General features: G+C 37.2%; 1 protein-coding gene across 4 annotated transcripts in view; it reads right to left on the bottom strand.

Annotated features, from left to right (window-relative positions):
• Positions 1-2,787: 2,787 nt before the first annotated feature.
• Positions 2,788-10,427, bottom strand: part of LOC117517417 (dixin-like) — a 45,848-nt gene continuing 38,208 nt past the window's right edge. For all 4 annotated transcript variants that reach the window (XM_034178421.1, XM_034178424.1, XM_034178425.1 and 1 more), the window contains exons 20-22: positions 6,483-6,562; positions 5,149-6,350; positions 2,788-3,441 (exon numbers count right to left, since the gene is read on the bottom strand). In XM_034178421.1, coding sequence (XP_034034312.1) covers positions 6,311-6,350; positions 6,483-6,562 — 120 coding nt within the window. In that variant the 3' untranslated portion in view covers positions 2,788-3,441; positions 5,149-6,310. The remainder of the gene's footprint in view (positions 3,442-5,148; positions 6,351-6,482; positions 6,563-10,427) is intronic.

Genomic DNA, 10,427 nt, shown 5'->3' with positions numbered 1-10,427 from the left:
GAAGGGTTTTTATTTTATTTTATTCTGTTGTAGGACAGTGAAGGAGACGAGACATAGATGGAGATCCTCTCGTGAACTGAACCTCCAGCACTCAGGAGTGCAGGTTCAAGTGCTTTGGAGGGAGGCCAGAAGGGAGGGCTGAGATTTATGTATTTATTTTTTATGAAGTGGCTATCACCGTATTCCTTTTTCACAGAACAGCACCTAAACCACCGTGATTATCACAAGATAAAGAGGGAGATTCTGGCGTTGAAGCTGTACAGGAGGCATGTGACAAATTTCAAGCTCAAAATTTCAGGTTAGGGTCAGGGTCAAAGTTGTGCATGAACTGTGACGTTGTGCATTTTAAATATCAATGGGTGCACTGCTAGTAGCAATGTGCAGCTTGCATATGGTGCTGCATCAGTAAGGGACTTTTTTTAAGTTCTTGTTCATTTCTTCAAACGTATCCAAGCTCAATCAGTTCTTAGCAGCGCATGGTTGATAGTGTGGTCCATATTATATGGCAACCATTCACATTTCTTAGCCTTCTCCCATTTTTATCAGCGGATTGACTTAAAATTAGAAAAGTGTTTGTTGTAGGAGCAGGAAGCCGTCCGCAGTGGGCAGAGCAGGCTCTGAGTCCGACGAGCAGTTCTCTGCTGATGGCTGTCGAACTAGTGGTGTGCGATACTGCATGATTTGGTATCGATCCAACACTAAGTAAATACAGGGCCAGTATTGCAGATAGTGATATGTTTTAATAAGTAACATGGATGCATCATCAAATTGCTAAATCTGAATACATTTTTATGACCTTTAAGTGTTTTTGTGATTTTTTTTTTCCCCCTTTGGATTATTGATTAGTTAAAACCCAGGACAGAATTTGGGTGAAGTTTATAATAGAAAATACTTCATTATCATAATAAAAGTTTTTGTTCAGAAAATAGAACAGTAACAAAAAATGTTCCCCATATATTGTCATGTTTGTATTTTTTTTCCTTTAAATAAACAAAGTGTACAAAATTATTACTCGAGAACAAATTAAAACAATTGTTTTTATTCCAGGTAGAGTGCTAGGAAACTACAATGCTAAAATATTTCTCTCTTCATTGCACTTTTTTTCTGTATTTTTTTCTTAAAAACAAAAATAAGTCCATTCAGCTGTTCCATTGTTTGCACTCGGGGTCACCACAGCAAATCCAAAGTGGATCTGCATGTTGAATTGGCACAGGTTTTACACCGGATGCTCTTCCGAACACAACTCCACATTACATGGAGAAATGTGGCAGGGACAGGGTTTGAACTGGGAACCTTCCGCACTGAAACCACTTGGTCACCACCTCTGATTTAAAAAATAAATAAATAAAGTGTACAAAATTATCACTCCACAACAAATGTTATAGAACAAGTAGAATCTGTGTTCAGGAAATACAATACAAAAATAAAACAAAATTTCTCCCGTTCAGTTCACTTCTTTTCTGAATGCAGCAGTGCACACAAGAGAGAAACAAGCATTGATCTCATTACACTGGTATCGATCAATATCAATACCAATGTAGGAACAGATATTAACAATATTTGGATCAATTAGTCACCACTAAGGTGAACTAGCACACTGCTAAGCAAAGCATGAGCCCCTGAGGAGCTCAGCGGTATGTATCACAAGCCAAGTACCACAAAAAAAGGAACTTTAACGACAAGTTGTGTCAGAGTGATGTTTTCTGTCATTCTTGGCTTAGGATCAATATGTGCACTTTCCTGAATCCAACAAACAAACTGAATTCAGCTCCCTCACATCATGGAAGCATTTTTTTTTTTTAATAAAGCCAATAGAGCTATGCAATAAACCGAAATATACTGGTGAATAAAGTATGATAAATAGTTCAAAAATGGCATAGTAGTGACATCACTTATAGTGGGACAATAATGAATGTCACATGACATACAATCCACCAATCAAATGACATGGCATGATAATACTTTGAAAATGGTGCCAATAGCAGACTCATGTTTTCTGTGCTTTGAATATGGTGGTTAGGGTTCACTACGGATACCCTCCCAGAACGTTTGAGGATTGGAAAATGTTTCAAACTGTGAGTTTCTGTGATGCATACTTCTGAACATGAGAAAGGGCTTGAATTGCTGAAAATCCAATCATCCAATCATGCATCCATCCGCACCACTTCCTTCTAAGTACTGTAAGAATGGAACATACAACATTTTATTAAAAAAAAAATCTGTCTTTATTTCAAATAACTTTTTAACAATAAAAAGGCAACACTTTTAACAGACTGCATGTTGTAGAAATTTCAGTAAAATAAAATAACCATCTCATCAAAATTTCTCAGGGTAAAAGCATAGGCAAAATATGGCAATCATGGATGTTCAGTTAAATAAAGGCTAAAGTATATTTGTGATGGTTTACTGGTAAATGCAAACATTTTGAACTAAAATGCACAACAAAGCAGAGTGATGGTTAACATTTGTAACAGTATATGATCTAAACAGACCCCTGTCTGTTGGTGTCCTTCTATGCATCAGCTTTGTGGAATAACCTGCCTCTTGACATCAGGCAGGCATGTTCTGTTGAAGAATTTAAAGCCAAGTTGAAGACCCACTTATTTACTGCTACATATGACTCATGAGGTGTGGTGTTAGAGCTATAATTATATTACCATAATTTGATTGTGACGTTTACTCTTAACTTTAGTTTGAATTGTTTGTTGTACAGCACTTCGATTGAATGTGCTTTACAAATAAATTTATTATTATTATTATTATAATCTGAAGCCTCTTTAACATTTCTTTCATCTTTGCCAAAGGTCTGTTGTAGGTCCATTCATGCACATTCAAAAACCACAAATAATACTGTGGTTCATTTTCCAGAAAAAGTGCCTGACATCCTTTAAATCTCAAATGTTACAGTAAATTAACAACACATTATTACCATACAAAATCCCTCCTACAAATAAAACTGATCAATTTAACAAGTATTTATGGGCCAGGGAATATATCTTTCACAAATATAAAAATGTATATATCCTGCAACAAATAAAATAACAGTATTGACCTGCATTTCCTCACGAGAATCAAAACTGTAATTTATAATCACTGACAGCAGCTCAGTGAGAGCATGCTGTGGTGTTGAAAATGTAAATATGGATCAGGGTCGTATTTTATAAAAAAGATTAACCTAAAATGCATTCAGTGTTTTTCTTTCTTCATACTGTGCATGCTTGCAACTCTTAGACAATATGCTCCTACTGCCCTTATGTGTAATTAATACATATCTGCTTCTTTCAAAAATAGAGGATTAAAAAAAACAATTGTATCAAAAGTAGCTGATGTATGTTAATTGTGCATTCAGCATAATGGTGGTGGGATTTTATCATGACATTTCTTCTTTTTTAATATAATTTTTGTTATTCACTAGACTTTTATGTTAACTCGTGTAACAAACTTTTCCCATCACATTTTAAACCATTTTAAACCACTTAGCATTAATGAAAATAACAGAGGACCTTGCTACAGAATTGAACAACAAAAAACATAGAACTGGAGTCTTTATCGACTTAAAAAAGGCCTTTGATACTCTTGATCATCAAATTTTATTACAGGCATATGGAATCAGAGGGGTTGTGTTAAAATGGATGACATGTTACTTAGAAAACCGACAGCAGTATGTTGAATATGCAGGACAGGTATCAAATTGTAGAAAGATTCAATGTGGAATTCCGCAAGGTTCTGTCTTGGGACCGAAATGTTTTATTTTATATATAAACAATTTATGTGATGTGTCAAAAATATTAAGGTTTGCACTTTTTGCAGATTATTCAAATTTCTTCTGTTCTGGAAAGAATTTGGATGAATTATTTAATATAGTTGAGCAAGAAATGGCCCTACTTCAAAAATGGTTTAATGTGAACAAACTTTCATTGAATTTAAGCAAAACAAAGTATATGTTATTTACGAATCAAAGACAAAGAGATACTGTTGAATTTATTTTTCATGGGATTAAAATTGAAAGAGTGTCAGAATTTAGATTTCTGGGGGTTATTATAGATGAGAAGCTAAAGTGGAAGCAACACATTGCCTATATAAAAAAGAAAGTCAGTAAAAACTTTGCTATTTTGAGCAAAGTAAAATTTTTGGTTAATTATAATGCAATGAGAATTCTGTACTGCTCCTTAATTCTCCCATATTTTATGTATTGCTTGGAAGTCTGGGGTAATTCCTACAATTCTAATTTATTGCCCTTATTTATTTTACAAAAAAAAGTGATACGAGTTCTGCACAGAGCTCCTCCAAAAGCGCACACTTCTGGACTCTTTTGGAAGTCAGAGCTGTTAAAACTTAAAGACCTTATCTCTTTACAGACATTGATAATCATGTTCAAAGCTCGACATAATTTGTTACCACAAATTTTGCAAAATCTTTTTATTATGAATGATGAAAATAGTAGACAAAATCTTGATTTTAAATTACCTTTTTCTAGAAATGGTAAATGGTAAATGGACTGCATTTATATAGCGCTTTTCCATCTGAATCAGAAGCTCAAAGCGCTTTACAATTATGCCTCACATTCACCCCGATGTCAGGGTGCTGCCATACAAGGCGCTCACTACACACCGGGAGCAATAGGGGATTAAAGGCCTTGCCCAAGGACCCTTAGTGATTTTCCAGTCAGGCGGGGATTTGAACCCATGATCTTCTGGACTCAAGCCCAACACCTTAACCACTAGACCATCACCTCCCCCAAAGAGGTGAACAACACTTAAACAAATGAGTGTAGACCATCACCTCCCCCAAAGAGGTGAACAACACTTAAACAAATGAGTGTCTCACATGCTGGAGTTAAGTTATGGAACTCTTTGGGAAACTAATTAAAATCATGTTCGAATATTATTCAATTCAAATATAAATTTAAAAAAGAAATGTTGAAGTCTTATTTGTAAAAACAACGTAAAAAAAAATCGTACTGTATGTGGCCATCTATGTTAACCGTTTACTGTATTCTCTGTGTGAGAATGGGGTAGGGATTAAATAAGACTTGGTCTTCATCCTACTCCTGTTCTTACTGTGAATGTATTGTGTCTGTACTGTACATTCTCATGTAAAAGAATAAATAAATAAATTGAAAATTTTGCATTAAAAAGCTTGATATACTCCATTATCTGCTGGGGCATACAGTACATCTTAAAGCAACAACTGTTACAAAAGTTAAACAGTAACCTATGATGCTATAGTCTATGAAGATAGCGAGTTCTTGAAAACTTGAGACTTTGTGTTTATTTAAACACACCAAATTCCATTTCATACTACAGTATTTAACACTGTAAATTCACTTCAGATGCCCAATTAAGACTGCACCAGAGCAACAGAACAATGGATAATGCAATTTTCTAAATTGTAACATGGTGATATTTGTTTTGATGAAACACAATAACAGTACCAAAGGGTAAACTGTGACTCTGAACAGTTAAACTGACTTATGGTATTATGCACGAAAACTACTTACCATTCTTACAACTCTTTTATTCTGGTTTAATCAGACATAACATCACTAGTAACAATCAAAAGTGATGTTACAAGCTACTGCACAGTTCAGTTAAGACAATACGTTGACTGAATGTGATTAAGCACAAACGAACAGCGTGTTCATTGTTAAGGCACTAAAGCCTCCTTCATACATGCACTGCACTCCTGAACTTGTCTAGTCATTACGTGGAGGAGCTGCTAGTGAGAATGTAAATATAGGAGTCAGTTGCACTACACAGACTATAACATGTCATCTCCTTAGTGCCAAGTATGCATAATGTCCAACTGAGCCCGTATGTGAATACTGCATGTCACTGACTGGAGGATTTACAGTGAGTATGAGTGTTGATGACGTATCTATCATGCAGCTTTTATAAAAATGGCAGAAATAAAAACATCTGAGAGGGAAGAAGGCCCATTTACATGAAGACACCAATGAAAATATCCAACTGGAGAGACGACAGGATTTGGAAAGTTCTGACAAATCAGGTTTCCAGTAGAGATCAGGCAGCAACAGGCATGACAATGACGCCACAATTTTCAGACTACATTCAAGGAATGGCAAAAGCAATTTCCGCAGCGTAGTTCTTGTGTCATGTCCCACACACTCTGCCGAGGTGTCAACCCTGGCCTCAACCAATTGGACTATTTCTTGTGGCTGAGAACACGTCAGATAGTCACGCATCATTTGAAAGGGCAACTCCAGATGATGTCTAGATCTAATTCTCTGGCCCTCATATGAGAAAACACCTTAAGTTTTCCGATGCTAGAGAGTGTGCCTCTGGCAGATTCACCTTTTCTGAACAGCTGTCTCCATGTGCCTCTGGGATCTGAGAAACCAGGATAAAAAAAAGATATGTTTGTTTTACCACTGACCACCAGAAAGGAAGAAGACAGAGGGAGAAAAAAAGAGAGTGAGCAACACACTGCATGAATGTTTAATTTTCCCAGAGGGGCTTTACCTTTCTTCTCCATGATCCTCTTCTAACCAGGCCACTATCTTTCCTTCCCATCCGGGAACAACTGCTCCATCGAGGAATACCTGCTTGCAGACGTGGGGACAGTGTGTCAAAATGCATCACTGCACTGTTGCAAAAGTAGCAAAAATGCCATGCAACATCAGAGCATACAATCACAACTCTGGCACTGTAAAATTATTTCAGCTATGCTATAAACACAGCATGCAAACAGTATAGCGGGCATGCACTGATGTCATCAAACCATGCCCTGAGACGGTGGAGTCTTCAACTCCTGTCCTCGAGGGCCAGTGTCCTGCAACTTTTAGATGTGTCTCTGCTTCAATACACCTGAGTCAATTGATGAGGTTATTAGCAGCACTCTGGAGAATGTGACTGCATACTGAGGAGGTAATTCAGCCATTTGATTCAGGTGTGTTGGACCAGAGACACATCTAAAAGGTGCAGGACACCAACTCTCGAGGACTGGAGTTGAATACCCCGGGTACATATGAATATAAATATAATAAAAACCAGCTGTATAATTAGTAAATATCACTGGATTGATATAAAAAATACATAAAAGGGGACGCAATACAGAACCTCGCGGTTAAATAACCCTGGTAAAAAAAAAAAAAAAAAAAAAAGCCACTCCTGGGATTTGAACCCACACACTCCGATTACCAGACAGAAACTTTACCACAATCACTGTCTCATAACAGGAGCATGAAATGGTTAAAATCAACAAGCAAATAAATGTATTTTCTAAAAAATAAAAAATAAGTGCTGTGATAACTGTCCAAACGGTGGTTGGTACGGCGTATTTCTGCTGATATGTGACTGAAAGTGGCGTATTTGTCGTACTGTTGGCCTGTCACATGGTCCTGCGGTGCGGTGTTCACTGTCCTGTCAGACAAATGTGATGTTCAGATCGCCTGCTGCATGTCCACATGAACTGGCGGTCCATTCCAGCTGGAACAGCCTGCCAATGTGAGCGCTCTCCAGCCCGTCACAGAAGACATATATGGTTTTATGTATTTCGATGTGAGGACAACAAGCATACACAGGGGCTTGGCACCAAATTCTGAGCCCTGGGCACTAGCCATATTGAAGGCCCCCCCCACTGTTATGTTCTTTTTTATTAACGTAAACACCAAATTTCTCATGCGTAGTCAAACCAGGTCTAAATCATGTATACCTTAGATCACATGTGGGAGTCAGAACCCTTTTTAAAGTTGGGGGAGCAATATTGAGTTGGGGGGTCTGGGGGACGAAATTGCACCATTTTCTAGAAAAATCGTGCAATTTGGTGCATTCCTGTCTGTTAAAATGCACAGGAACGCAACAAATTGCACCATTCCCATCTGTTAAAATGCACATTTTTCTAGAAAATGGTGCAATTTGGTCCCCCAGACCCTCCAACTCAATATAGCTAGCTTTCAAGCTCACCTCTCTTTTCAAATAATTTGGTTAGCAGCTGCTTTCCCTCATTTAGTTTTCTTTCCCTGTCCTTTTTTCTTCTTTTTTGAAATCCAGACTTTGAATTTTTTTTAGGAAAGACATATTTTATTTCAGCCTAAAAACTAGGGCTGCAACTAACGATTATTTTACTAATCAATTCATCGGTTGATTATTTTTTCGATTAATCGTTTTTTTTTGGTTTTTTTTAGTTACATGTGAGTTTTGCCATTATTTCTTTGAGTTATTATTAAAAGGCCTTTATCACGCAGCATCAACGTTTGACCTTGTAACAAAGTTATGTTATATTTTCGTCAAAAACATACCTGGAGTAGTATTTTGTTTTATTTTGCACATACATACATCACCGACACACCACAAAGAGATTTCTATCAGGTTTAGATGCCTACAGCAACTATCTCAACCACTGACAACATATTACAGCAAGAGTCCAAAACTATTTTAAAGGCCTGACTAAAGTGTAATATGTTATATTTAATAAGATATTTTCATGAAAAAAAGACACAAATGTGCAGTTTACTGCATTTTATTTTTTTCTTGTGTAAAAACGCAGCTTAGATGTGGTTTGACTGAAACAAACTGTCATTAAACTTAAATAAAACGGGGATGAAGTGGAGGTTTAAGAGTCACTAGGTGTTCACAGGAAACAGTTATTTCTATATGTATTTATGTTCATTGTTAGTTGGTTTAATCTTTCCTGTTTTATCAGATTCTTTTTGTCCGTTTCTCAAACTGTATTGTGGCATTATCAGTTATTATTACTATTTTTGTTGTTTCTATTATTATTATTACTGATATGTAAATAAAAATAAATCAATAAAATATTACAATTTGTAATACATTTGACTCTTTTATGACAACAAATGCTGAGCCATGAATTATTATACAGAAAACAAATGTGCTGACAGCTGCAACTGCTTAATGCTAATTCAACATTGAAAATGCCATAGACATGCTAACATGTTAGCATCAGTCCCGTTTTTAAGTGATAAAATACATCTATCAACTGTTTCAGAAGACCATAACAGGTCAGATTAACATAAAAAGGTAAATATTACTCACAGACATATGCTCTTTGGGGTTTTAGTGGGGAAAAATTAAGATTAAGCGAAATAAAACACCGAATCAACAAAGCACCAGATCGACGCACTGCTTCAAAGCACTGCTTCAAAGCATCTGCTTTGAAACACTGATTCGAAGCACTGCTTCGATCTGTGACGCACTGCTTCGATCTGCGAGGCACTGCTTCAATTGGTTCAAGGTTCAAAGAAAAGTCGCTGCAGAAACGGTTGATTTATATGGAAGAAATGAAACATTTGCGGTAAAACAAAGTTATTTAACACCTAGTTGATGACTAAATTAGTTGACAACTATTTTAATAATTGATTAAATCGATTAGTTGTTGCAGCACAACTAAACACCTCTTTCTGTGAGATCCCGTTTGGGATGTGTGTGTGTGTGGGGGGGGGGGGGGGGGCAGAGTGCTGGTGCCTGGACTAAACCATTGTACAACTGTGCAGGGGTGGAAATTCGCACTATGTGTGAAGGGGACATAATGATTGTCATTGTTTTATCACAAATGTGGGAGTTTGTGCATTTACTGACATTTATTCACAAAACGATGGTTCAGCTTTAATGATCATTAATTAAACAGCCTCTCGGAGCTCTGACAGTGTGACAACAGTCTAAAACGGTTTGATTCAAGATGTTTTTTTCTGTTTGACTCTAAAACTGTTGGATTCATGTTCTCACATGTGAACTGCCCCGTTGTCCACCTCGTGGGATCCAACAATGTCGTTGGTTTGGTTTTAATGATCATAAATAAAACCAGAGCTCAAAAGCTGTTTGATTCATTATGGGTTTTTTTTCTGTTTGAGTCTAAAACTGTTCTCATGTTCACGTTCTCACAATGTGGATTACCCCATTGTCCACCTTGTGAGAGCAATTCCTGAAGGAGGTGTTGCTTTGTTTCCAGCATGCTGGTATATTGCTGGCTTCCGGCTTTGACTAAGTCACATGCATACCCTCTATTAGAGGAAATAAGACATCTTCCTCTTCAGTTCTCCACATCCTCAAAACTTCACACAGATAACAGCATTCAGCCAGGGATTGGATTGCGTCATTTGGTGAATTTAGAATTACATCTCTCCTTTTCTCTTATGATGTGGTTCTGTTGGCTTCATCAGACAGTGACTTCTGACATGTACTGGGCAGGTTTGAGGCAGAGTGTGAAGTAACTGGGATGAGGATCAACACCTCCAAATCTGAGACTATGTTCCTCTGTTGGAAAAGGATGGATTGTCCCCTCTGGGTCGGGGGTTTCTCACACACACACACACACACACACACACACACACACACACACACACACACACACACACACACACACACACACACACACACACACACACACACACACACACACACACACTAAGGTTCAGGTTCCTTTATTTGTACCTGTAGGTAAATTAG

The sequence above is a fragment of the Thalassophryne amazonica genome, chromosome 9 (genome assembly GCF_902500255.1).
Source record: "Thalassophryne amazonica chromosome 9, fThaAma1.1, whole genome shotgun sequence".
NCBI lineage: Eukaryota > Metazoa > Chordata > Actinopteri > Batrachoidiformes > Batrachoididae > Thalassophryne > Thalassophryne amazonica.
This window is presented reverse-complemented; position numbering and strand designations above follow the sequence as displayed.